Source organism: Pituophis catenifer, unplaced genomic scaffold (genome assembly GCF_029215685.1).
Source record: "Pituophis catenifer annectens isolate HBS135680 unplaced genomic scaffold, rPitCat1.0.hap2 SCAF_4, whole genome shotgun sequence".
Lineage (NCBI taxonomy): Eukaryota > Metazoa > Chordata > Lepidosauria > Squamata > Colubridae > Pituophis > Pituophis catenifer.
Window position 1 is genome coordinate 1685193 of NW_027256884.1, and position 27987 is coordinate 1713179.

A 27987-nucleotide genomic window follows, 5' to 3' on the forward strand; every position below is an offset into this window, starting at 1 on the left:
AGCAGCCGCGTCCGGGGAAAAGCTCCAGCCCGGCCCTTAAGCAAGCAAGGCCAGCCCGGTCCAGCCCAGCATGAAGAACTTGCAGCTGATGGACGCGGAGACGCGCTGGAAGCGCTTCTGCCTCAAGGAGTTGCGCGGCATCCAGAAGCTGAAGCGCAGGAGCCGGCCGGGCTTGCGCGGCGGAGGAAGCGGCTTGAGGGGGCAGGCGGGGGTCCCGGAGCACGTGCGCAGGGCTTCCCCGCCACCCAGGGGCTTCCCCGAAGGCGGGCGAGGAGCCGGGGGGCTGCCGGGGGTCGAGGCGCCCTTCCCGGCGGCGCTGCGCTGCCAGGGGCCGCTCTTCCCCGAGGAGGAGGAGGAGGAGGAGGAGGCGCCGTCGGCGGGGGTCCCGGAGAGCCCCTTGCCCGCCCTCCCTGCCCGGGTCTTGTATAACGGCAACGGCAACAGCGGCCCCGAGGGCTCCGCCTCGCCTCGCAAGCGGCCGAGCGATCCGGCCGGCAGCGGCGGCGGCGGCTCGGAGATCAAAGCGCTGCAGCAGACTCGGCGGCTGCTGGCCAACGCCCGCGAGCGGACCCGGGTGCACACCATCAGCGCCGCCTTCGAGGCGCTCCGCAAGCAGGTAAGGGGGGCCCGCGACCCCCACCCGTTTCCCCCCCCCCCTCTCTCTCTCACACACACGCACGCCCAGAGGGATCCAGAGTAGCGCGTCTCCATGGATCCAAAATAGACCGGACAATGCGATGGGATGGGCTCTCTTGTCTCGAGCAGGGGGCTGGACTAGAAGACCTCCCAGGGGCCCTTCCGACCTGATTACTCTGTATAGCAATAGCCCTTTGACTTTGGGCTCTGCAGCCCTCTCCAAGGGGCATTACAGAGCCCCCAACAATCTGGGCCCTCAATCTGGGTCTAAGGCTCCTGCCTTGAACAAAGGGGTTGGACTAGAAGACCTCTGAGGTCCCCTCCCAAATCAATTACAGGTAGTCCTCAATTTAACGACGACAATTGAGCCCAAAATTTATGCTGCTACATGAGGCATCGGTTACTGCAACCGTCATAAATGGGAATCGTTTGCCAAGTTACAAGGGGCACTGAAAAAATGGACTTGAGGGTCATTTCTCACACTTACAACCGTTGCAGCATCCCCACTGTCGTGTGATCAAAATTCAAGACTTTTGACAACTGACTCATATTTATGACGTTTGCAGGGTCCGGGGATGTGTGTCACGTGACCCCCCCCCCCCTTTGGAAACCTTCTGACAAGCAAAGTCAAAGCCAGGTTCACTTAACATCCACGTTACTATCTTAATAACTGCAGTGGCCAGAAAAGTCGTAAAACGGAGCAAAACACAAAATTTTTCACTTAGCAACAGAAATTCTGGGCTCAGTTGTGGTCATAAGCCAAGGACTACTGTATTATAGATATATATTAATAGCTAGGCCCTTCATTCAATTAAGCACAGCATTTATTAATAGAATTATTATTAATTTAAAAGCCACCTGCAATGTCCAGAACTGGCATTTGGTTGTTCCTCTGTTTATCAGGCAGGGCCAGTTCTAAGCTGAATTAAAGCATACCCCTACAGATAATCCTCCACTTACGACCAAAACTGAGCCCAAAATTTACGTTGCTAAGCGAGTCATTTGTCAGGAGCGGCTTTTTTTGCAATATTTTACGACTTCCCCCGCCATATTTGTTAAGTGAATGGCTGCAGTTGTCAAATTAGTCACCTGGTCGCTAAGCGAATCTGGCTTCCCCGTTGACTTTGCTTGCCAGAAGGTCACCGAAAAGGGATCACATGATCCTAAGACCCTGCAACGGTCATAAATATGAATCCATTTGCCAAGCATCTGAATGTAAATCATAACTGTGAAAAATGGGCAAAAGTCAACTTTTGTCAGTGCCGTTGGTTGTAAGTTCGGACGGTTGCTAAATGAACTGTTGGGAGATGAGGACTTCCTATATGCCACAGAGAGAAGATTGGGCCCCTTAAGAAGCTGATGAAACAATGCTAATTGCTTGGACACCATGTGTGATTTGGGGTGACCTGTCTAGTGCCTCCCACCCACCCCAACTCTTCCCCAAGAAGCAGGGGTGAAATGCTCCCGGTTCGGACCAGATCGTCCGATTTGGTAGCGATGGTGGCGGGTGGTTCAGAGAACCGGTAGCAAAAATCCCTGCGCCCTCCCATTGCCCAGCTGAGCCACGCAATCATCAGAGGCTTTTTTTTTTCCTTTTACTTTTAAAAGCATTTTTTCTACCACCTCTTCCGACGAAAAAATGCTTTTAAAAGTAAAAAAAAAAGTCTCTGATGATCCCGCGGCTCAGCTGGGATCGTCAGAGGCTTTTCAAAGCATTTTTCTCTGCAACCTCTTGGCCGAAGAGGTGGTAAAAAAAATGCTTTGAAAAGTCTCTGACGATCCCAGCTGAGTTGCCTGATCAGCAGAGGCTTTTCAAAGCATTAGAAAAAATGCTTTGAAAAGTTTTTTTTTTTTTTTTTAAAGTTGGCCATGCCCACCCAGTCACATTACACCCCCCCACCAAGCCATGCCCACAGAACCAGTAGTAACACATTTTACATTTCACCCCTGCCAAGAAATCAACTTGGATGAATCACAGCCGTTATCCGAAAATTATCTGAAAAGTTCGCACGGATCTCTTTCTAGGGTGTAAATTATACCTTCCTGTTAATCAAGTACGCTTTCCTGTTGGCTATCCAGCTTTGCGCTCTGGAAATATTTTTCCAAAGTTTCTCCGTGCGTGCGTGAGAAGCAAAAGCTACAAAGTCAAACCATTTGTCCAAAAAAAAAAAAAAAAAATTGATCACTGTCCCACGTGTCCATCCCTGTTTCTATCTTGAGTAAACATGGAAAAGAACAACGATCCAGCCAAGATTAGACTCCACTCTGGGAGACCCCGGGATCATCCCAGTTACATCCGTCTCCCAGTTAAGAGCAACTGGAAGTTGGGCTTTTAATCCAAACTCCATGAAGCCAGGATTGCTGTGAAGAGTGTCAGTCGGGTCAAGCATGAATCTTAAACCTTGCAAATAATTCCAAGAATTATAATTGAGACTCTCCCATCGGACAGGAATTTGGGGCCTCTGAAAAGTGCCAGGCTGAATGGAGAAGAAATAATAACAAGAGCAAGAATACAGGTGGTCCTCGAGTTACGACCGCAATCGAACCCAAAGTCCCTGTTGGCAAGTGAAACATTTGTTAAGTGAACTTTGTCCCATTTTACAACCGCTATTCAGTGGATCACAACAGTAACGTTGTGTTGTTAAGTGAATCTGGCTTCCTCGTGGATTTTGCTCGTCATAAGGTCGCAAAACGGGATCGTGCGACTCCAGGAGACCGCAACCGTCGTAAGTGTGAAAAACAGTCATAAGCCACTTTTCTCAGGGCCGTTGTAACTTTGAACGGTCACTAAACAAACTGTCGTAAGTCGAGGACTTCCTGTATTGCACCTAAGCAGCATTCGCATGATGTACCAAGCCACCATATTTTAACGACCGTCAAGCCAAGGCCATTAACGGGAACCTAGAAAATTGGAATGACTGTGTTAGGGTTATCGTGATACGTTTAACCGTGAATTGGGATAAATCAGCTCCTAGGGTAAGACGCTGTTCTCATGGTAACGTGGTTATTCTGAGTATTGAGGAGTTTGCAATTTGGGGCTATTGAATTCCGAACAACTTGAGATTTTGAAATGGCGGGACACGTTTGGAAGAGAAGGTCATCTCAGCCGGCTTTCATCGTGGGTTGCAATTCCAGCATCTTCGGGAAGCAAGGCCCTGGGTGAACTTCTAGAAGTTCAGGTTGATGCAACTCATTGAGAAGGGCTGGTATAAGCCACACTTGCAGCTTCTTCTAGAAATAGTAAGATATAAATAGAAACAATTAAACTTAGCAACATCCTTGTGGCACCAGTTGACCTTATTCAACCATTAGCTGGAGACTAGGAAGAAATGCTATACAAAATATAACTAGGGATACAAGTCAATTCAGAATTTACTGGGGTTCAGGATCCCTATCTACCCTACCTCCCTTTTTTTGGCGTTTTGGGGAGAACTAGGTAGTGTTATGAGCTCACTATCACACAAGTGTTCCACACACCTTTTCAGTTCAGTTGTTCTGCGATGCTGTCCAAGGGTTCATGTGATCACTGGAGGTCTCTGGAGATTCTCAGTCCTCCAGGTCACGGTTGTCCCAAAGGGGCTTTTTCAAGAGGCAACTGGACTTTCTTGATTTTTCTTTCCTTTGAAGACATTTTGCCTCTCATCTGAGAAGCTTCTTCGGTTCTGAGTGAAGAAGCTTCTTGGAGAAGTGAAACGTCTTCAAAGACAAAAACAAAGAAAGTTCAGTTGCCTCTTGAAAAAGCACCTCTGGGGAATCATGGCTGGTGATTGTTTGTTTGCTTGGCTGGCTGGTTGGTTGGTTGGTTGGTTGGTTGGTTGGTTGGTTGGTTGGTTAGTTGGTTGGTTGGCTGGCTATTTGGTTGGTTGGCTATTTGGTTGGTTGGTTGGTTGGTTGGTTGGTTGGTTGGTTGGCTGGCTGGCTATTTGGTTGGTTGGTTGGTTGGTTGGTTGGTTGGTTGGTTAGTTGGTTGGTTGGTTGGTTGGTTAGTTGGTTGGTTGGCTGGCTATTTGGTTGGTTGGCTATTTGGTTGGTTGGTTGGTTGGTTGGTTGGCTGGCTGGCTATTTGGTTGGTTGGTTGGTTGGTTGGTTGGTTGGTTGGTTAGTTGGTTGGTTGGCTATTTGGTTGGTTGGTTGGTTGGTTGGTTAGTTGGTTGGTTGGCTATTTGGTTGGTTGGTTGGTTGGTTGGCTGGTTGGTTGGTTGGTTGGTTGGTTGGTTGGTTGGTTGGCTGGCTATTTGGTTGGTTGGTTGGTTGGTTGGTTGGTTGGTTGGCTATTTGGTTGGTTGGTTGGTTGGTTGATTGGTTGGTTGGTTGGTTGGTTGGTTGGCTATTTGGCTGGTTGGCTGGTTGGCTGGTTGGCTGGTTGGTTGGCTGGCTGGCTATTTGGTTGGTTGGTTGGCTGGTTGGTTGGCTGGCTGGCTATTTGGTTGGTTGGTTGGTTGGTTGGTTGGCTGGTTGGTTGGCTGGCTATTTGGTTGGTTGGTTGGTTGATTAGTTGGTTAGTTGGTTGGTTGGTTGGCTGGCTATTTGGTTGGTTGGTTGGTTGGTTGGTTGGTTGGTTGGTTGGCTGGCTGGCTGGCTGGCTATTTGGTTGGTTGGTTGGTTGGTTGGTTGGTTGGTTAGTTGGTTAGTTGGTTGGTTGGTTGGTTGGTTGGCTGACTAGTTGGCTGGCTGGCTGGTTGGTTGGCAAATCCTAGTGACCCAGTTGATAAATTTATTCCATAATGATCTGGATTAATGTGGTCCCCTAACAAATCTAATGCAGGTAGCCTTTGACTTACCACCACAATTTAGCCCAAAATCTCTGTTGCTAAGCAAGACAGTGGTTGAGTGAATTTTGTCCAATCACTTCCCCATTGACTTTGCTTGCCGGAAGATCACAAAAGGGGATCATGTGACCCTGGGACACTGCAACTGTCATAGGTACATGCCAGTTGCCAAGTGCCCAAATTTTTATCATGTGACACCCCCAAGGGGATGCTGCAATTGTTGTAAATGTGTAAAAATAGTCATCTTTTTCAGCGTTCCATTGCTGTGATTTTGAATAGTCACTAAGCAACTCAACTGTTGTAAGTCAAGAAATACCTGCGGGATATATATATATATCCGCGTTTGTGGATCGCTGCAACTCTTCTGGCATTTTGGTGATTTCATGGGATCGAATCAATGCCCTGCGGTCTTTCCCCAGTGCAAAATATAATATTTGGCAGAGCTGCGGAATGTCTGTTGGTCTTTTTTCAGTGCTCGGCCACATGGGGGGGAAAAAGAAAAATATCTGTGTGTGAAAGCAACACACAAGCAATAAAAACAAAGTTTTTATGAGTCTCCTGATATTTCAAGCAGTTGCTTGTTCTAGGAGGTGAAAAACCCAACACCGAAGTTGCTCAATTTTTTACCCATATGTATGGAGCCATCAATTTATATTACAGATTAACAGAGTTGGATGGGACCTTGTAGGTCATCTAGTCCAACCCCCTCCCCCCACCCAAGCAGACCCTACACCATTTTTGACAGATGGCAGTCCAGTCTCTTCTTAAAAGCTTCCAGTAATGAAGCTCCCATAACTTCTATATTCTAGTACAACCCCACTAAGCAGGGGGTTGGACTAGAAGACCTCCAAGGTCCCTTCCAACTCTGTTATTCTATTCTGTTCTGTTCTGTTCTGTTCTGTTCTGTTCTGCTCTACTCTACTCTACTCTACTCTACTCTACTCTACTCTACTCTACTCTATTCTTCATTACAATATCTATTCTATTCCATCCCATCCCATCCCATTCCATATTTTCTATTGTATTGTATTCTATTCTATTCTATTCTATTCTATTCTATTCTATTCTATTCTATTCTATTCTATTCTATTCTATTCTATTCTATTCTATTCTATATATAATATAATTTGGTATCTTACCAGGGTGCGAAGCCTCCCATCAATAACTTTGCAGAATGCAATATAACCATATAACAAAATACAGAAGGGACTTTCTTTCTGAAAATGGATAAAATTTTGGTAAACCTGAGTTAGGTTTTGTCAAATCTCAATCCGTGATTTGATTTCACTAGATTTCACTAGATTTAGGAAGATTTCACGTCTTTCCTCGTATTTCTTGTACACTTGTTTGTATATTAATTTTTCAATATTATCAGCCTGGCTAGAAGAGGACCTCAAAGTCTTCCAAAGCTTTTGTTGAGAAAGTTTCCTTTTCCAAAATAATCCCAGGATGTTCCTTGTTCTCAGAATGAAATGAATTTAATGTACATAATACAGATGAAATTCCTGCGCTATGCATGTCTTCCTTTAAGCGGATAGTAGAAATAGCAATATTGAGAAGCCTCTGCAAAAGAAGCCGGATTATTACAATCTAAGTAATAATTTGGGTTTGTTTTTCTCTCTTTCATCGCGCGTGCAAAAAAAAAAAGGAAGAATGTTGATCCAAGTGATGGGATGCCAAATTTGGGATTTATTTTATTAGCTTCTGCAATATTGTGTGATTGTTTCAGAGCCAGTTGGTTTAAGTGCTGGACTAAGAGCCAGGAAATCTGACATCTAACTCTGCCTCAGGCGAGTCAGCCAGTTCATTAAGAGAATAACAGAGTTGGAAGGGACCTTGGAGGTCTTCTAGTCCAACCCCCTGCTCAGGCAGGAAACCCTATACGATTTCAGACAAATGGCTGTCCAATCCCTTCTTTAAAACTTCCAGTGTTGGAGCATTCACAACTTCTGGAGGCAAGTTGTTCCACTGATTAATTGTCCTCACTGTCAGGAATTTTCTTCTTAGTTCTAAGTTGCTTCTCTCCTGGATTAGTTTCCATCCATTTATTATTGTCCCGTCTCCAGATGCTTTGGAGAATAGGTTGACCCCCTTTTTTTTCTGGCAGCCCCTCAAAAATTGGAAGACTGCTCTCATGTCACCCCCTAGTCCTTCTTTTCACATTTCCTGACAGTTAGGACAATTAATCAGTGGAACAACTTGCCTCCAGAAGTTGTGAATGCTCCAACACTGGAAGTTTTTAAGAAGAGATTAGATAAACATTTGTCTGAAGTGGTTGTAGGGTTTCCTGCCTAAGCAGGGGGTTGGACTAGAAGACCTCCAAGGTCCCTTCCAGCTCTTCTCTTCTCTTCTCTTCTCTTCTCTTCTATTCTATTCTATTCTATTCTATTCTATTCTATTCTATTCTATTCTATTTCTATTTCTATTTCTATTTCTATTTCTATTCTATTCTACTAGACTAGACCTACCCAATTCCTGCCACTATTTATTTATTTATTATTTATTTATTAATGAGATTTATATGCCGCCCTATCTCCAGCCGGACTCAGGGCGGCTCACAACAGTAAAAAAACATCTAATGAAAAAGTTAAAAAGAAATTAAATCCAATATTCTTCATATGTTTTAGCCTCCAGGCCTTTAATCATCTTTGTTGCTCTTTTCTGCACTCTTTCCAGAGTTTCTACATCTTTTTTTTTATAATATGGTGACCAAACCGGGGGGGAAAAAGTGACTTCAGGCCAGTCCTTCTCTCTCTCTCAGCCAAATCTAGTCCCATTTCAGGCAGGATGCCAGTCGGGTGACTTTGGGCCAATCCTTTCGCTCAGCCCCAGGAAAACTGGAAAGCCAAACCACTTCTTAAGGCCCCATGTGGTTGCCAGGAATAAAATCTGATCAAAAGAAAAACGCATGTGTGCATGGATATTTTCTTTCTCAGATGATTTGCGTATTACAGTTGTACATCCGTCAACTGATTAAAAATAAATAAAAGAAATGAGTTAGATGGTAGGATCTGGTTAACCCTATCTAAGCAACGAAGCTAAGTAGGGTCGGACCCGGTCAGTTTTTCAATGGGAATCCATCACAAATCTCAAGTTTTGTAAATTATTCCAGGTGACCAAAGAAAAATCACAGAAAGAAACAAAAACGGGAAACCACTTCTGCATTTTCAGGAAGAAAATTACATGAACCCTATCCATGAAGTCACCAAAAGTTGAGTTTAACTCCCCCCCCAAAAAAAAATGGCTTTGTGGGACAAAACTGGATCTAACATGGCCCGGCCAGTTTCTCCATGCTTTTAATTACTGCCATGGAGAACTTGGAAAATAGATTGAAATCATGCCTGCCATGATTTTTCCATAGCAAATGGAGAGAATTGGACAATAGCCACGAATCCCCACTGTTTGAATTATGACCCATCCATTCCGAATTATTGATTGGGGATTGAGGTTACTTAAAACAATGAGGGATTTTCATTTCGACGATGGGTTTTTGAAACTTTTATTGCCTGCCAGTTCCCGGTGGATCTTTAGAATATTATAACTCCTAGTAGAAAGGATAAAACAGATTCCATAGAACCATCCCTCTATCCTCTTTCTATAAACTAGACCAGTGTTTCTCAACCTTGGAAGCTTGAAGATGGGTGGACTTCAACTCCCAGAATCCCCCAGCCAGCGCTGCTGGCTGGGGGATTCTGGGAGTTGAAGTCTACCCATCTTCAAGCTTCCAAGGTTGAGAAACACTGAACTAGACTCTTAAAAATTAATCTCCTTATCTGGGAATAATGAGTAGTGGAGTCCAGTGCGTCTCAGAGTCATCTACATTATAAAGCCATTACAGGTAGTCTTTGCCTTACAAATATTCGTGTTATGATGTTCAAAGTTACAACGGCACTAAAAAAATGTGACTTACGACCGCTTTTCACACTTACGACCGTTCCAGCATGGTCAAGCGATCAAAATTTAGAGTCTTGGTAACTGACATGTACTTATGACAGTTGCAGTGTCCCGGGGTCACACAATCCCCTTTTGTGACCTCCTGACAAGCCATGAGGGAAGCCAGGTTCGCTTAACGACCCTGTTACTAACTTAACAACTGCAGTGTGATTCACTTAATGACGGTGGAAGGAAAGGTTGTACAAATGGGGCAAAACTCACTCCACAACTGTCTCGTTTGGGAGTGGAAATGTCGGGCACCATCGTAGTGCTTTACCTGTGCAAAGTAAGGCTTGTTTGAAGCATCTTGTAAGATACCTGGGTCATCATTTCCTTGCCTTTTAAATTCTATCGATATCGTCTGAACCAGTCCTCCCCAGAATGGGCCATGAAAATATTAGTATGTTGGAGAGCGAAAGAGATGCAGACAGGAGTTTTGAGGATGTAATAAAGATGTTGAGACTCTAGAAAGAATGAAGAGAAGAGCAAAAAAGATGATTAAGGGACTGGAGGCTGAAACATACGACGAACGGTTGCAGGAACTGGGTAGGTCTAGTTTGATGAAAAGGAGGACTAGGGGTGACACGATAGCAGTGTTCCAATATCTGAGGGGCTGCCACAGAGAGGAGGGGGTCAATCCAGGGGTGAAATCCAGCAGGTTCTGAAGAACTGGTAGCGGAAATTTTGAGCATTTCAGAGAACTGGCAAATACCACCTCTGGCTGGCCCCAGAGTGGGGTGGGAATGCAGATTTTGCAATGTCCTTCCCCCAGGAGTGGGAAGGGAATGGGGATTTTGCAATATCCTTCCCCCAGGAGTGGGGAGGGAATGGGGATTTTGCGGTATCCTTCCCCTGCCACGCCCACCAGGCCATCCCACGCCCACCAAGCCACACCCACAGAACCGGTAGTAAAAAAATTGGATTTCACCACTGGGTCAAGCTATTCTCCAAAGTCCCCGAAGGCAGGACAAGAAGCAATGGGTGGAAACTCATCAAAGAGAGAAGCAACTTAGAACTAAGGAGAAATTTCCTGACAGAACAATTAATCAGCAGAACAACTTGCCACCAGAAGTTGTGAATGCTCCAACACTGGAAATTTTTAAGAAGAGGTTGGATAACCCTTTGTCTGAAGTGTTGTGGGGTTTCCTGCCTGAGCAGGGGGTTGGACTAGTAGACCTCCAAGGTCCCTTCCATCTCTTCTCTTCTCTTCTCTTCTCTTCTCTTCTCTTCTCTTCTCTTCTCTTCTCTTCTCTTCTCTTCTCTTCTCTTCTCTTCTCTTCTCTTCTCTTCCCTTCCCTTCCCTTCCCTTCCCTTCCCTTCCCTTATTGGTTATATATTCCTGCTGAACAAAATAAGGAAAAAAAAATCCACTAGGGCTGGAACTTCACTGGAATGAATGGCATGGTGGGAGCCCATCGGAGACCTTCAGTTGAGCGCCTGTTTTAATCCGTGCAGTTGGAATCTCGGCTTTGCTTGGCTTAGCTCTCCTCAACAAAATGCGAAATGCGGCAGGTGGGCTCCAAACCAGTTCAAAGGACAAGAGATCAAGTGATGCTTTTGCTGAACCGACAGGTGGTCCGTTACTTCAGCTTTCAGGGTTGATCCTCCACTTCTGAGGAAAGGGCTCAGCAGCAGATGGTATTTCAGAAGTTCCACCTGTCTCGGTAGGAGCATTCAAATCTCAAGAGGAGCCCTTCGGGAGATGTTTCCTAGTTAGAAGCTCATCTTCCTCAAATAGAAGAGGACTTCTCCACCCTGTATTGCTCCTGGTGAGGGAATCACTGTCTTGGAGGCTTTATTTGTCTGCTACCTTCTCCATAACTTCTCCATAACTTCTCCATAACATGTCTTCTCTTTTAACAAGGTTTGAATGACCAATAGAAGTCTCCAAAAGCCTCCAAAAGACAAAGTAGAAAGTCCAGGTGCCTCTTGAAAAAGCACCTTTGGGGCTAACCAATAGAAGAGATTATTTGAAGCTCAGGATTGAACTGTAGAGCCCTTGAAGCTCTCTGAGCTCGGTTGTTTTCTTGGAGACGTTTCACTGCCCAAGTAGGTAACATCTTCAGTTCTTGAGCACTGAAGATGTTACCTAGTTGGGTAATGAAACGAGCTGGGAAAACAACCCAGCTCAGAGAGCAGTTGGCAACTCCACAAGCTTTGAATTGCTCATCGGTTTTAGCATTAATTTGATTTAATTTTTGTTTTTAATGTTGCGTTAGCCATCTTGAGTAGCTCCGCGAGAGAAAAGCGGGATACAAATTGAATCAATCAATCAGTTACACCAAGTGAAGACTTCTGTCAAATTTCTAGCTAAAGATTTTCTGGCTATAAATGATCGAGAAGTATCAAGAGCCCTTCTGTGAATCTAATGGTATCTTAGTCTCCTTCCCAGACAATGAAGATTTCCAAGATGTCCATCATCCTATCGGCATAGCTGCTTTATGCCTTTGTCTCAGGCTAAATAATAAAGTGGATGTAAACTCTCATGTAGCCGAATCGAGCAATTCTTCCTCTACCCTAATTTAGCAAGAATTGACTCATGGCTAAGCCTATTAAACAACCATGCCAGGAATTTTAAGTCTACCTCTACACGTAGAGGTCAGAATACAATGAATAGGATTGTAATACAAATTTAACTCCATTCACAAATGTTTTTTAGTTTAGTTTAGTTTATTGCCATTGCACCTCGTACAATGAAATTAAATGCCGTCTTCAGTGTATATTATAACTATAAAAATAAAAGCACAAACATACATCCTTTACATTCTATATAATTGAAATTGAAAACCTGATAATTGCACTATACCGTAGAATTTAATACGGTTTTACCCTGGGATAGAAGCTGTTTTTCAGTCTATTTGTCCTTGTTTTTATTGTCCTGTACCGCCTGCCAGATGGTAATAGTTCAAAAAAAAAGGGGGGGGGTGCCCAGGATGAGATGGATCTTTAAGAATGTTTTGAACTTTCTTAGAATGGAATAGAATAACAGAGTTGGAAGGGACCTTGGAGGTCTTCTAGTCCAACCCACTGCCCAGGCAGGAAACCCTATACCCTACACCACTTCAGACAAATGGTTATCCAACATCTTCTTTAAAACTTCCAGTGTGGGAGCATTCACAACTTCTGCAGGCAAGTTGTTCCACTTATTAATTGTTCTAATTGTCAGGAAATTTCTCCTTAGTTCTAGGTTGCTTCTCTCCTTGATTAGTTTCCATCCGTTGCTTCTTATCCTGCCCTCAGGTGTTTTGGAGAATAATTTGACCCCCTCTTCTTTGTGGCAGCCCCTGAAATATTGGAACATTGCTACCATGTCCCCCCAAGTCCTTCTTTTCATTAAACTAGACATACCCAGTTCCTGCAACCAGGGTCAGCTTATTCTCCAAAGAACCAGAGAGCAGAATAAGAAGTAACAGATGGAAACTTATCAAGAAGACATTCCACCCTAAAAATTTCCTGACAGTAAGAACAGTTAATCATTAATTAATGCCTGGCGTCCTTGAATTATGGCTGCTCCGTCACTGGAGGCTTTCAAGAATAAACCAGGCAACCATTTGTTCAGGATGATATATAAAGGCTCCTGTCTTGAGTAGGGGGCTGGACTAGAAGATCTCCGAGATCCCTTCCAGTCCTAGGAGTCTATATTCTAAGCTGCTTTTCTACCCCTCTGAATTGGGTTGTTTCAAGGCCCTGACCTTGACGTGAACTATTTCTGAGCATTAAAAAATTGGAACCGTCCATTTTGAAGTCGGGCCATTTCCTGCACATTCGGAATTTCCTTTGAAACGTTCTGGAAATTTCTTAACGACCTGCGTTCTGAATTCCGCCTGGAAGTGGATTAGCAGCCAGCAGAGTCATTATTTTAAGAAAATGAAAAAGTCCTAAAGTCTGCAGGATGACTCCCTTCAGCCCTGCATCCCTGAGACTTACTAGATGTTTGGCACGTAAAAGTGCCCCATTTAAAGCATGCTGGGACTTAAGTATGATTGCTATGATCAAAGTCGATATCACGGCAAAAGGGGCACAGTTGACAGATTAGTTTAAGACTGGGGAAGCATCCCTGGCCGTGTTGAAACCTGGATATTCGGAACTGAATCTAAGGAGGTGCTGGAATTGCAAACCTCATTTAAAATATATATATCTAATTTTATCCAATGCAAGTTGCATTCTTGTTTCTGGATTATTCAAGTTTCTCCTTTGGTTTATTAGTAATTAGTGGAAGAGAATCTGTTGGGTCTTGTTGAGGCACCAGGCCAGAAAGTAGGAGACCAGGAGTTCTAGTCCCGCCTTAGCCATGAAAGCCATCTGTGTGACTTTGGGCCAATCACCAGGAGACTGGGAGTTCTAGTCCTGCCTTAAGTAATGACAGCCACCTGAGTGACTCTGTGCCAATCACCAGGAGACCGGGAGTTCTACTCCCGCCTTAGCCACGAACGCCATATGGGGGACTTTGGGCCAATCACCAGGAGACCGGGAGTTCTAGTCCCGCCTTAGCCATGAAAGCCATCTGGGGGACTTTGGGCCAATCACCAGGAGACCGGGAGTTCTAATCCCGCCTTAGCCACGAACTCCATCTGGAGGACTTTGGGCCAATCACTCTCACTCAGCCCAGCTTGGAATGGCAGAGTGTGTCCTGCTCGAGTAGGGGGGGGTCAGACTAGAAGACCTCCAAGGTCCCTTCCAACTCTGTCATTCTGTGTTCTCTGACATTTGGGTCCCGGGAACCGCAAGGCTTCTGTTTCTCCGTCCAAAGGTGGCTCTGATGATGTGACCTCATGTGTCCTGCTGTCCTTTGCAGGTCCCCTGCTATTCCTACGGGCAGAAGCTATCCAAGCTGGCCATCCTCAGGATCGCCTGTAACTATATCCTCTCCTTGGCTAGACTGGCCGACCTGGATTACAGCGCGGACCACAGTAACCTGAGCTTCTCGGAATGCGTGGAGCAATGCACCCGGACCCTGCAGGCCGAAGGCAGGTCTAAAAAAAGGAAGGTAGGTTTCGGGTCGGAGGAGAAAAGAGCCAGCTGGAAAGGAGGGAGGGCTCTGCACGGCTGCCGTTCTGTGGTTTTATCAGTCTCTTATCTTTAAGGTTGGGTTTTTTTTTCCAGCCTGTGATTTATATTGTTCTACAGTCAGGCGCTGCTTCTTTCCCCTTTTTTCTTCTGTTTTAAACACATTCTTTTAGGTTTGAATAACCTTGATGGAGTTATGCAAGATTTAAGAATGTAAAACAGAGCAAGAGATGCAGAAATTCGGCTGTGTGCTTGGGGTTTTTCTTTCTTTCTTTCTTTCTTTCTTTCTTTCTTTCTTTCTTTCTTTCTTTCTTTCTTTCTTTCTCTTTCTCTCTCTCTCTCTTCCTTCCTACCTCCTCCTCTCTCTCCTTCCCCTCCTTTCTCTTCCCTTCCTTCTTTCTTTTTTCTATCTTTTCTTTCTTCTTTCCTCCTTCTCATCCTCCCTCCCCTCCTTTCTCTTCCTTCCTTCCTCCCTCCTCCTTCCTTCTTTCTTTTCTCCATCTTCCTTCCTTCCCTATTTCCTTCCTTCCTTTCATCTCAATCCTGCCTGCCTTCCTTCCTTCCTCCTTCTCATCCTCCCTCCCTTCCTTTCTCTTCCTTCCTTCCTTCCTCCTCCTTCCTTCCTTCTTTCTTTTCTCCATCTTCCTTCTTCCTTCCTTCCCTATTTCCTTCCTTTCCTCCATCTCAATCCTTCCTTCCTTCCTTCTTCTCATCCTCCCTCCCCTCCTTTCTCTTCCTTCCTCTCTCCTCCTTCCTTCCTTCTTTCTTTTCTCAATCTTCTTCCTTCCTTCCTTCCCTATTTCCTTCCTTCCTTCCATCTCAATCCTTCCTTCCTTCCTTCCTTCCTTCCTTCCTTCCTTCCTTCCTTCCTTCTTCTCATCCTCCCTCCCTTCCTTTCTCTTCCTTCCACTCTCCTCCTTCCTTCCTTCTTTCTTTTCTCAATCTTCTTTCTTCCTTCCTTCCCTATTTCCTTCCTTCCTTCCATCTCAATCCTGCCTGCCTGCCTGCCTTCCTTCCTCCTTCTCATCCTCCCTCCCTTCCTTTCTCTTCCTTCCTTCCTCCCTCCTCCTTCCTTCCGTCTTTCTTTTCTCCATCTTCCTTCTTCCTTCCTTCCCTATTTCCTTCCTTTCCTCCATCTCAATCCTTCCTTCCTTCCTTCTTCTCATCCTCCCTCCCCTCCTCTCTTCCTTCCTCTCTCCTCCTTCCTTCCTTCTTTCTTTTCTCAATCTTCTTTCTTCCTTCCTTCCCTATTTCCTTCCTTCCATCTCAATCCTTCCTTCCTTCCTTCCTTCTTCTCATCCTCCCTCCCTTCCTTTCTCTTCCTTCCTCTCTCCTCCTTCCTTCCTTCTTTCTTTTCTCAATCTTCTTCCTTCCTTCCCTATTTCCTTCCTTCCTTCCATCTCAATCCTTCCTTCCTTCCTTTCTTCCTTCTTCTCATTCTCCCTCCCTTCCTTTCTCTTCCTTCCTTCCTCCCTCCTCCTTCCTTCCTTCTTTCTTTTCTCCATCTTCCTTCCTTCCCTATTTCCTTCCTTCCTTCCATCTCAATCCTGCCTTCCTCCCTCCCTCCCTCCCTCCCTTCCTTCCTTCCTTTCTTCATGGGGCAACACATATTGCGTAGAATAATACTGGTCTTTCCCAAGGTGGGGAAGATGCAGTTTTAACATCCTTTCCTTGACTAATTCGTGTTCCTAATCGCAGCATTAGGGAAGCAGGAATATTTACCCAGCTCCGAGCCCCTCCAAATGTCCACTCCCAAATGCCACCACTGCTTTCACTTTCCGTGGGTGACCTGGGAAAATCAGAGAAAACAGTTTCCAGTCCTCCCCCAATGTCAGATGAGTTCCGCCAGCTGGGCTGTGCAAATGCCCGAAGTGTCCTTCAAGGTCATCAGGATGTTCCTTCTCCCTGACTCAGGCGGCCTTTCTCGCCTGGAGCTGTAGACACAGAACAGGGAGTCCTCAACGTACGACCACAAAGGACCCCCAAAGTTTCTGTCACTAAGCAGGGCAGTTGCGAAATGAGTTTCACCCTTTTACCACCTTCCTTGCTGCTTTCTTGTTCAGTGATTGGCTGCAGCTGTTAAGGTAGTAACACGGTGTATTATATGGTTGTTATAACCGCTTGTGTTGAACACGGGGGATTTCTCCACCACCCCCGGGGAACCCCATGCTCCACATAACGACCACGATGGGGAGAGCCGGCATTGTACAGACACCTCGTTTAATGACCGCAACAACTTACGACTGTAATTCTGGGCTCAATTGTGATTGTAAGCCAAGGTCCACCTGTACGCTTGTGTGAACAGTGTAACTCAGGTGTTCCTTGTTTTTTCGGCTGCAATTCTGTAGCATCCCCTACTAATCCCAAAGGTGCTTTTTCAGAAGGCAACTGGACTTTCTTTTTTCTTTTGAAGTCGTTTTGCTTCTCGTCCAAGAAGCTTCTTCAGCTCTGACTGGATGGTGGGGAAGAGAAGGATTTATACTCCTTGCAGACAGCTGGTCATTTGCATCCTTTTAGAGGGTCATTGAGGCCCCTTGGAGGTTTCTCTGTGTCCTCAGGTAGTGCAAATGGATGTGGAGCCTTCTTGGAACTGCTGAAAGGACTGCGTTGTAGTCACACCCATTTGCACCACTCAGGTGTGATCCTGAAGACACAGATGAACCTCCAAGGGGCCTCAAGGTTCCTCTCAAAGGATGCAAATGACCAGCTGTCTGCAAGGAGTATAAATCCTTCCCTTCCCCACCATTCAGTCAGAGCTGAAGAAGCTTCTTGGATGAGAAGCGAGACGTCTTCAAAGAAAAACCAGAAAGTCCAATTGCCTCCTGAAAAAAGCACCTTTGGGACAACCATGACCTGGATGATGGAGAATCTCTACAGATCCCCTCCTGGGATTTCCCTTCTGCCTTTTGAAGGATTCGGTAAAGCTGCTGCCATAGATGGTTGTCTCTCTTCCTCCAGCTGAGTCCTTTTCACCCCAGTTGCCGATGACTTTTCCCTACCCTGGTTCCCTTTTTCACACTTCCCCCAAAACGGCCGGTTCGAACCTGTCCTGGCAGGCAGAGGCTCCAGATGTTATATTTTTACTGGGCTTGTGAATCCCCTTTTGTGATCCTCTATCTCCTTTTTACTGCATGGAATTTGGGTTTTTTTTTTTTCCTTCTTCTTTTTTCCCCCTTTCTATTTGTTTTTACAATAGGAAACGAAAGGAAGAATGTTGCATTCTGTCCTGTCCAATTTCCTTTGCTCAAATGCTGAATTCCTTCACGGTCTGAAAAGGGGCCAAGAAATGGTTTAGCCGTGACAATCACCTCATCATCATCCTAATTGCCGTCAATAGGCCTTTAAAATAAACCTTTAAAAAGAAAAAAAGATATTTGACATTTTTAATGGGTCGTTTAGCGACTTTGACAAGTATAATTCTCCCTGAGAAGGAAAAAGTTGCATTCCTCTCTCCCCCCTCTTCTCATCCCTTAATAAAAGGACCGTTTCTGAAAGCTGCCCAATTTAGCTTTCATAATAAGAAGCATTTTTATTTACAGCCAAAAGTTCACAAAAAGTGGCCTATATCTTAATCTCACTTGATTAAAACACCAGGCTAGAAAGTGGGAGACTGGGAGTTCTAGTCCCACCTTAGCCAGGAAAGCCATCTGGGGGACTTTGGGCCAATCACCAGGAGACTGGGAGTTCTAGTCCTGCCTTAAGTAATGAAAGCCACCTGGGTGACTCTGTGCCAATCACAAGGAGACTGGGAGTTCTAGTCCCACCTTAGCCAGGAAAGCCAGCTGGGTGACTTTGGGCCAATCACCAGGAGACTGGGAGTTCTAGTCCCACCTTAGCCAGGAAAGCCAGCTGGGTGACTTTGGGCCAATCACCAGGAGACTGGGAGTTCTAGTCCTGCCTTAAGTAATGAAAGCCACCTGGGTGTCTCTATGCCAATCACAAGGAGACCAGGAGTTCTAGTCCCACCTTAGCCAGGAAAGCCATCTGGGTACCTTTGAGCCAGTCACTCTCTCTCAGCCCATCCCAGGGTGGTAATTTTGGGGGGCGAAAACAGCGAAGGAAAGAATTTTAGATTTTTTTCACCACCTTGAGTTGTTTATAAAAAAAAGAAGAAGAAGAAGAATTAAGGTGGCATGTAAATAAATAAAAAATATTTCACCCTTAGAATAAGAAGATTGTTAGGTCAAGAAATGACCCTGGAAGAGATATTTCTAGTTTGAAATGAGGCCAACCTACCTCAACTAGTACTGTGGGATATTTGCAAATATTTTCAGTGGACAAGAGTTCAATTCTGTTGCTTCTTTGGGTTGTGAGTAATTAAATAATCCAAGTAAATCATATGCAAAGTTGGGGTGGAGTTAATCCCCACACATACTCTGAGCCTTTACAACAGTGTTTCTCAACCTTGGAAGCTTGAGGATGGGTGGACTTCAACTCCCAGAATCCCCCAGCCAGCAGCGCTGGCTGGGGGATTCTGGGAGTTGAAGTCCACCCATCTTCAAGCTTCCAAGGTTGAGAAACACTGCTTTACAAGGACACCTTGTCTGTTACGTCCATTCCTCATGGTGTGATGGTGGAAATGCCACTTTTTCTCCATCCTGGTGTGTGTTGGGTTTTTGCTGTCCAACAAGAAGTACAGACATACAACAGTTCATTTAGCGACCATTCGAACCGTGTTTCGTAACTTAAGAACTTCAGGGATCCACTGAACAACCGTGCCGTGGAAGGTTGCAAAATGGGGCAAAACTCACTTAAGAGCCATCTTGCTCAGCAACAGAAATTTTGAACTCAGTTCTGGTCGTAAATCCAGCACTATACTATATGCGTTCTCTGTGGCTCCTTCTGCCATATCTTAATTTTCAGATGACATCAGGATCCAGAGATTCCCTATATGGATCTCCAGGGATCCTTGCTAATCCTTCCGTGGATCCCTTTTTTCGGAAGTGCTCCATTATGAGTGGTCCATATTAACCTTGGTCCATATTACCGTTTTATAAAAAAGATGTTGAGACTTTCGAAAGAGTGCAGAGAAGAGCAACCAAGAGAATTAGGGGACTGGAGGCTAAAACTTATAAAGAATGGTTGCAGGAACTGGGCATGTCTAGTTTAATGAATTTAATTTAATTTAATTTAATGGAGACGCGGTGGCTCAGTGGCTAAGACTCTGAGCTTGTCGATCGAAAGATCGGCAGTTCAGCAGTTCGAATCCCTGGTGCCGCGTATCGGGGTGAGCTCCCGTGACTTGTCCCAGCTTCCGCCAACCTAGCAATTCGAAAGCAGGTAAAAAAGGCAAGTCGAAAAATAGGGACCACCTTTGGTGGGAAGGGAACGGCGTTCCGTGCGCCTTTGGCATTGAGTCATGCCGGCCACATGACCACGGAGACGTCTTCTGGCAGCGCTGGCTCTTCGGCTTTGGAACGGAGACGAGCACCGCCCCCTAGAGTCGGGAACGACTGGCACATATGTGCGAGGGGAACTTTTACCTTTACCTTTAGTCTAATGAAAAGAAGGACTCAGCATGACATGATAGCAGTCTTCCAATATCTCAGGGGCTGCCCCAAAGAAGAGGGAGTCAAGCTATTCTCCAAAGCACCTGAAGGCAGGAGAAGCAGCAACAGATGGAAACTAATCCAGGAGAGAAGCAACCTGGAATTGAGGAGAAACTTCCTAACAGTGAGGACAATTAACCAGTGGAACAGCTTGCCACCAGACATTGTGGGTGCTCCATCACTGGAGGTTTTTAAGAGCTTGGACAACCATTTGAAAGGGTATAAGGTCTCCTGCTTGAGCTGGACTAGAAGACCTCCAAGGTCCCTCCCAACTCTGTTATTCTGTTATTCTATTACTCCCACGCCTTTCAAACCCAGAACCCAGAAGCCTAGCATAATCCTTCCAAAAGTCAATCATCTCATCATTCCTTCGTCGGCTGGAAAATACCTCGTTTTCCCCGGCCATCCTTCCCCCCCTCTGCCCCCACCCGCCACTCTGTCTCCAGCATTGGAAAGATAATATTCTTTGCTTCATTAGTTTTTCCGAACGTAACAAGCCTTTCCCCACACACACACCCCTCGTTGGAAGAGAGGGGGTGGTGGGAGGCCGTTGACCTGTAGCTGGTTAGCTTGCAAACCCCTCCGTGTGGCGGGTGAGTGCGTGCACAGAGGCCTTTGTGGTTCTGATTAGTTATTTCGCTGGTGAGCAATTTTGTGGAGCGGAGAGAAGCTGAGCTGAGCAGGGAGGGCTTCCCTCCTCCTCCTTCTGCCCCCCCCCTTTGGTCTTCTGGCAGTCGCAGACTCCAGATGTTCGGAGTGCTGGTTGGGAAGTCCTACTGGCGCCAGTCGGGGCAGAGGGCAGGGGAAAGGCACGCGAGCTGGAACCGAAAACACTCAGTCACTGCAGGATTTGGCATTCCCCCAGCTCTCTGCTGGCACATTCCCCAGCATACTCCTAGCCATCTGTTCCAAAAAAACACTTTCAGGACCTCATCATCACTCAAGATGCAACATGGAGAACAGCTGCTAGAGAGGAACAGGAGGAGGACGGGGGGGGGGGGAACCCAGCAAAAGGACTCTTTGTGAGAGAGGAAGCCGGAGTCATAAATAACAGCAGAAGAGTTGCTATAAAAGCCCCCGGGCTCGAATTGATTTCTGGTTTTTAATCATTCCCCCCCCCTCCAGCCTCCGTTTGCAGAACACATTTGGGGAGGATAAAAGGGTCACCATAAGACCCCACCTGGAATTCTGCATCCAGTTCTGGTCACCACACTGCAAAAAAGAAGTTGAGACTTTGGAAAGAGTGCAGAGAAGAGCAACAAAGAGGATTAGGGGCCTGTAGCAGTGGTGGGATTCAAATAATTTAACAACCGGTTCTCTGCCCTAATGATTTCTTCCAACAACAGTTCACCAAACTTTTCAGAAAGTTAACAACCGGTTCTCCCGAAGTGGTGCGAACTGGCTGAATCCCACCACTGGACTGGAGGCTAAAACATATGAAGAACGATTGCAGGAACTGGGCATGGCTAGTTTAATGAAAAAGAGGATTAGGGGAGACATGATAGCAGTGTTCCGATATCTATGGGGCTGCCCCAAAGAAGAGGGAATCAACTTATTTTCCAGAGCACCCAAAGAAAGAAACCATGAATGGAAACTTATCAAGGAGAAAAGCAACCTAAAACTAAAAAGACATTTTCCTGACAGTGAGATCAATTAATCAGTGGAACAACTTGCCTCCAGAAGTTGCGAATGCTCCAACACTGGACGTTTTTAAGAAGAGCTTGGATAACCATTTGTCTGAAGTGGTGTAGGGTTTCCTTCCTGGGCAGGGGGTTGGACTAGAAAACCTCCAAGGCCCCTTCCAACTCTGTTATTCTAGTCTATTCTAACCTAGAATTAAGAAGAAACTTCCTAACAGTGAGGACAATTAATCAGTGGAACAGAAGCTGCTTCCAGAAGTTGTGGGGGCTCCATCACTGGAAGCTTTTAAGAAAAGACTGGTCCTAACTGATCCTCAAAGTTAGAATCATAGGATTGGAAGGAGCCTCAGAGGTCTTCTAGTCTAACCCCCTACTCAAGACAGGAGACCTTATGCCATTCTATTCATTTGGTTGTCCTGTCTAGTTTTGGAAACCTCTGCTGAGGGTTTCACCTACAACTCCAGGAGACAGGCTATTCTACTGATTAGTTGTACTGTCAGAAAAGTTCTCCCTACTTCTAAAGTTGGGTCTCTCCTTAACAATCTTCCTCCCATTACTTCTTGTCCTGCCTTTGGGTACCTTAGAGAATAAGTCAGTCCCCCTTTCTTTGTGATAGTCCTTCAAGTACTGGAAGACAGCTATCATGTCCCCACAATCCTTCCCTTTGATAGGGTAGACATATCTAGCTCCCTGTGCAAATACAGAATACCAGAGTTGGAAGGGAGCTTGTGGGTCATCTAGTCCAACCCCCTGGCCAAGCAGGAGACCCTACAGCATTTCTGACAGATGACAGTCCAGTCTCTTCTTGAAAACCTCGAGTGATGAAGCTCCCACAACTTCTGAAGGCAACTTCTGTTCCATCATTGATGGGTCTCACTGTCAGAAAATTTCTCCTTATTTCTAGGTTGCATCTCTCCTTGATCAGTTTCCATCCATTCTTCCTTGTCTGGCCTAGAGGGGCTTTGGACAATAGCTTGACCCCCTCCTCTCTATGGCAGCCCCTCAAATATTGGAATACTGCCATCATGTCTCCCCTGGTCCTTCTCTTCACTAGACTAGCCAGGCCCAGTTCCTGTAACAGTTCATCGTATGTTTTAGCCTCCAGTCCCCTAATCATCCTGGTTGCTCTCCTCTGCACTTTTTCTAGGGTCTCAACCAGTGGTAGGTTGCCCCTGGTTTGGACCAGTTTGCACGAACCGGTAGTAAAACCAGCGGGAGGCTCTGCCCACTGACCCGGACATCATCATAGGTGATCTGTGCATGCAATATTCGAAGTGTGGTCTTACTAAGGCTTTATACAGTGATATTCGTACCTCCGTTGATCTTGATTCACTCCCTCTGTTAATGCAATTTAGGATTGCATGGGCTTTAACAAAATAATATAAAATAAAATAGAGGGAACACAGCTTCTGTTTGGAACCCCTCTCACAATTTGTCCAATGCATTTCAGATCAGTCCCAGTTTGACAAGTGCCAACCCAATAGCAGTTTTAAATAAGCAACATGCAGAGAGCAGTTTTATTGTACAGAGCGAGAATGACAAGGGCGATGTTTGGTTCCCATTTCATGCAAGGCCTGCCTGTCAGCTGCTTCTTAGCTCCATCCATTTCCCAGCATGGCAAATCTGACTGCCCACAAATGAGACCGGCTGAAATCATTATAAGCCATACTGGTGTCACCTTAATTCTCCTTAATTCTTCCTTGAGCACTTGTTTGGTGTACTGGTTAAGGCGACTGTGAATTCTAGTCCCATTTCAGCTACTTGGGTGACCTTGGGTCAGTCACTCAGTCCCCCTCTTTCAGCCCTAGGAAGAAGGGAGCAACAATTCCCAAAAATCCCCCCCCCAAAAAAAACTCATTGTATATACAGGGGGTCTCCAACCTTGGCAACTTTAAGACTTGTGGACTTCAACTCCCAGAGATCCTCAGCCAGCTTTCTCGATCGTCCACTGCCCCAAAAGTGCTTTTTCAAAAGGCAACTGGACTTTCTTATTTGTTTGGTTTTCTTCAAAAACATTTCGCTTCTCATCCCAGAAGCTTCTTCGGTTCATCAAGATTTGATTCTTTAAATCCCCCTCCCGCCAGTCAGAACTAGAGAAGCTTCTGGGATGAGAAGCGAAACATTTTCAAAGGAGAAGAAAAACAAGCAAGTCCAGTTGCGTTTCAAAAAAAATTTTAAATACGCAAGGGCGCAAGATTATAGGAACGATTGCTAGGAGGTTTATTCTGGTGCTATCCTTTGATGCTTTAGGGATTGAAACAGGTGGTGAAGCTCAGGGAGAGCTGTTGAAATGAATGCATTTGCCTGGCCCTTTGATTCTAATGTTCCTTGTTACGGTCCCTTCTGCAGCTGGCTGTCAAAAACTAAAAAAATAAAAAATGCAAACCTTGATTTTACCATGCTGCTTTAAAAAGTCCTAAGTCACTTTTTTTGTAACTTTGAATGGTCCCTAAGCAGGGGTGGGCTGCTGGGGGTTCGCAGGGTTTATTTATTTATTTATTTTATTAAATTTCTATACCGCCCTTCTCCCGAAGGACTCAGGGCGGTGAACAGACACAAGATAAAAACACATAAATACAAAAATTTAAAATAAAATAAAAACGAATTAAATAATTTGGCTGAACAAATTTAAAATATCCCATAATTTAAAACAAATTAAAATTTACATTTAAAAAGGGGAGAACCTCTAGCTAAGATTCTGTGCAGTTCGGAGAACCCCCCAAACCCACTCCTGGCTGGCCCCACTCCACCCTGCCCCTCCCCTCCCAGGAGTATCCATGCAGCCCATTTTGGATGCAGATAGGTGCAGGGTGCCCATGGAGGCTCGGGGAGAGCGAAAAACCAGCCTAACGGAAGTTTGAAAAGGCCGGAAATGGGCCCGTTTCCAGCCTCCAGAGGGCCTCCGGAGCCTGGGGAGGCTGTTTTTGCCTTCCTGGAGGATCGAGAAAAGCCTCTGGAGCCTGGGGAGGGCAAAAACACCCCCCCCTCCCGACCGTGGTGCAGGAGGCCAACTAGGCCACGCCCACCATGGCCACGCCCATCCAGCAACCAGGCAGAGAATCCCTTGCTAAAAATTTTGAAGCCCATCCCTGTCTCTAAATGAACAGCAACCTGAGTGGTGGTATCTAGGCTTTATCTGGATTGGTTTCTCAACTTTAGCTATTTTAAGTTATATGGACTTCAGCTCCCAGAATTCCCCAGCCAGCATGCTGGGAGTTGAAGTCCACACAACTTAAAATGGCCGAGCTTGAGACACACACTGATTTGGAACCAAATTTCGGTTTAGTTTACACTGATTCTTCTATTCTATCCAGTTCAAAGAGTTTAAGATCCTAAATAGGGTCAGACCAAATAAAAGGAATTACGATTAAATTAATCTCGGTACCCCAATCAACCCAACCTTGAGGTTCGTTAATTACCGTATGTATTTAATGAAAATTTGTTTAAGTATTCAGGAGGCAAAGGATATATTAGGGGCCTGAAAAATATTAGCATTAAGTTGTTCATTTTAGAGCATTCCATGATAATGTCTTGGCGGTGTGGAAAAGAGAAGCTTGGAATGTATTCATTGAAAGAAATAAATCAGGGTTTTGTCTCTACGAAGATAAATGTTTTGACTACATTATTTCTCCTGACTCTGCATATTTGCACTACAGGAAGATAATCTTCACGGTTAGAGGCAAGGAAATATCTCCCTTGGTAGAATCTGAATTAATGTATCTGGTGGCTCAGAATAAATTGCATTCAACTCATATCTGTTGCTGACATTCAGAAGCTGACACCAAGAAGTTAATTTGTTGGGTCAAGGTTGCATTTCAAATAAGTGTCCTTTCAGTCGACATGAGTCTACTACAATTCTACTTTTTTTTAAAAAAAAATTGATACATGGGAGAAGTTAGAACTATTTAAATTAAGCTGGGTCCAAGGCTGAGCCAAGGGATTGTTGAATCTATCTCAAGGTTGCAAGATAGCAAAGAAATTTGGAAGTGCAGGATGGGCCATCCAATGTCCCTTCGCCTACTATCAACATCTCAATGCCAAGTTCCCCATCCTTTCTCCTGATTTATTCACCTAACAACCGGCCAGCCCTGTTTAAAAAAAATACACCCTAACTTTGACTAAATATGCTAAGATGTCTAAGATAAAGAGTAGTAAACATTCCATATTCATGTTAATAAAGTCCTGAGTTTATTTTCAGCTCATCTCCTCAGCATTTAAGCCATTTCCCATCATCTACAAAACTCTGTTGCTTGGCAGAGAATAGGATGGGATGGGACGCGACGGGACGCGACGGGATGAGATGGAACAGAATAGAATGGAACAGAAGAGTCGAGTCGAGTCAAGTCGAGTAGAGTAGAGCAGAATAGGAATAGGAATAGGAATAGGAATAGGAATAGGAATAGGAATAGGAATAGGAATAGGAATAGGAATAGGAATAGGAATAGGAATAGGAATAGGAATAGGAATAAAGTAGAGTAGAGTAAAGTAAAATAGGAGTAGAGTAGAGTAGAAGAAGAGAAGAGGGGAAGGGAAGGGAAGGGATGGGATGGGATGGGATGGGATGGGGTGGGGTGGGGTGGGGTGGGGTGGGGTGGGGTGGGGTGGGGTGGGGTGGGGTGGGATGGGATGGGATGGGATGGGAATGAGAATAGGAGAGGAGAGGAGAGGAGAGGAGAGGAGAGGGGAAGAAAAAGAGAAAATAGAATGGAATGAGAATAGAATAGAAGCAACATCAAGCAACAAGCAACATCATAAAACGGGGTAAAACACACTTAAAAATTGTCTCACCTAGTAAAAATGTTGGGCTTAATTGTGGCCATAAATTGAGAACTATCTGTACTCAATCTTTACTCTCTGCTCTCCATTACCTCCATTCTTACCACCTGCCATACACTGGAAGGCGAAGGCCTCACTAAGTAGCCTGTTTTTCTTAGATAAAATCATCTAAACTATGAGTGGTGGAGACTGAAAAAAACCCAGTTATTCTTTCCTCATGCTATCCTGGTTAGTGCTAACCACAACGTGGTGAGCTGAGGTGCATGTAATCAAGGAGAAGAGTTGCTTCTAAACAATTGGGATTGTTAGTTACTGTATGCCCATCCAACTAGATTGTCTCCAGCTAACATTCCATAGATGCAAAGTTAAGTACGGTGAGGACCGTGTGGCAACGAGTGTTTCTACTTTTAGTTTACTTCATCATCATGGTGAAGGACGTAATGTTCTTCAGAGATCTTCCAACTTATTTATGGAGTGCAGTGACACCCGTGCCAATAAAAGGCTGGCAAATGAGAGGCATTCCTCATTCCCTTTCTTTGATTCTATTGCATTTGTTTTCAGGAATGACAACCAAAGGGTGGATTGAGCTGAAGACCTGAGCAGATGGTTCATCCTGTCTTCTCAAAAGCGCCCGGGTTCCCATTGAAGAGAGCAGAAAGCATCCGTCATTTGAAGACCAGCTATGGAAACACTCTGGGTTGTGACACTCTTTTGGAGAAGATGGAGACCTTTCCTTCTGTGGTTTTCTTCTTAAGCCAATCTCATATTAGTATCTATGGAGAAACTTCTCCCTCTACTTCCTAGCAAAGACCAGCCCCATTGTAATGACGTTGTTAGTGCCAAAGAGCTGGTTGCATTTCTGTATTGTCTCCTCAAATCCAGAGATTATGATCCGTACATTCTGTAAATTTCAGTGGTCGGCAATATAAATCAGGGGTCTATTGAGATGTGGAAGAAGTCATGGTTGCTTTTGGTGGGACGCACATTCAAAATGTGCAGGTCTTTGTAGAGGAAAAGGGTGGCAAGGCCTGTTTAAAGTAACGGCTGCGGAGCTGAGTCAGAACTGACAAACTTTTCTGTCAGTAAATACAGTTCTACCTACCTGAAAATGAAAACACTTAAAATCATGAAGAAGCAGCCCGTGTGCCAGGCGTGAAGGATCAGACCCACGTGTGAAGGTCTAATCAAATTGATTTATTGCTAAAAAGTCAATGCACAGGAATCTTCTTCACCTGCTTAGATCAGGATGGGTGGAATTCAAGGGAGGTAGGATTTAGTCCATTTGTGGCTACGTAGAGATTCTAGGCCGATTCCTTTTTTTGACGCCGCCTTCGAGTTCTCCACTCTTTTTCCTACACCATGCTATCGTTCCACACATTTTTTTTCTTCGCCTTTACCAAATTTTGCTTATTTAAAAAGAGCCAGCTTTTCTGAGTGAAAAATTGTGACAAAGCTGCGAAGACCGTTACAAGGGATGGTTTCTTTCTATTTTTCTTTTAAAAACCACACCATTTAACCTGATCAATTAAAATGTATATTATCAAAGGAAAGGGAGGTCCGATAGCCAGAATAGCATCAACGAGCAGAATATTCCAGAAAGGTTTATAAATGTCACATTTTGAATGTCAGAAATGTTCAATGCCGTGTAATGCAAAGGCATTTGAATACTATGTTGTA

General features: G+C 45.1%; 1 protein-coding gene across 1 annotated transcript; it reads left to right on the forward strand.

Moving 5' to 3' along the window:
* Positions 1 to 27975, forward strand: ATOH8 (atonal bHLH transcription factor 8). The gene is made up of 3 exons (XM_070943247.1): positions 1 to 616; positions 14134 to 14325; positions 26872 to 27975. Exons 1-3 carry the CDS (start codon positions 71 to 73, stop codon positions 26875 to 26877), a joined length of 744 nt encoding a protein of 247 aa, XP_070799348.1. The 5' UTR covers positions 1 to 70; the 3' UTR covers positions 26878 to 27975.
* The last annotated feature ends 12 nt before the right edge of the window (positions 27976 to 27987 follow it).

Coding starts and splice junctions, on each gene's coding strand:
- ATOH8 (XM_070943247.1), top strand. CDS start 71: ATGAAGAACTTGCAGCTGATGGACGCGGAGACGCGCTGGAAGCGCTTC. Junction 617..14,133: donor TCGAGGCGCTCCGCAAGCAG/GTAAGGGGGGCC, acceptor TGTCCTTTGCAG/GTCCCCTGCTATTCCTACGG.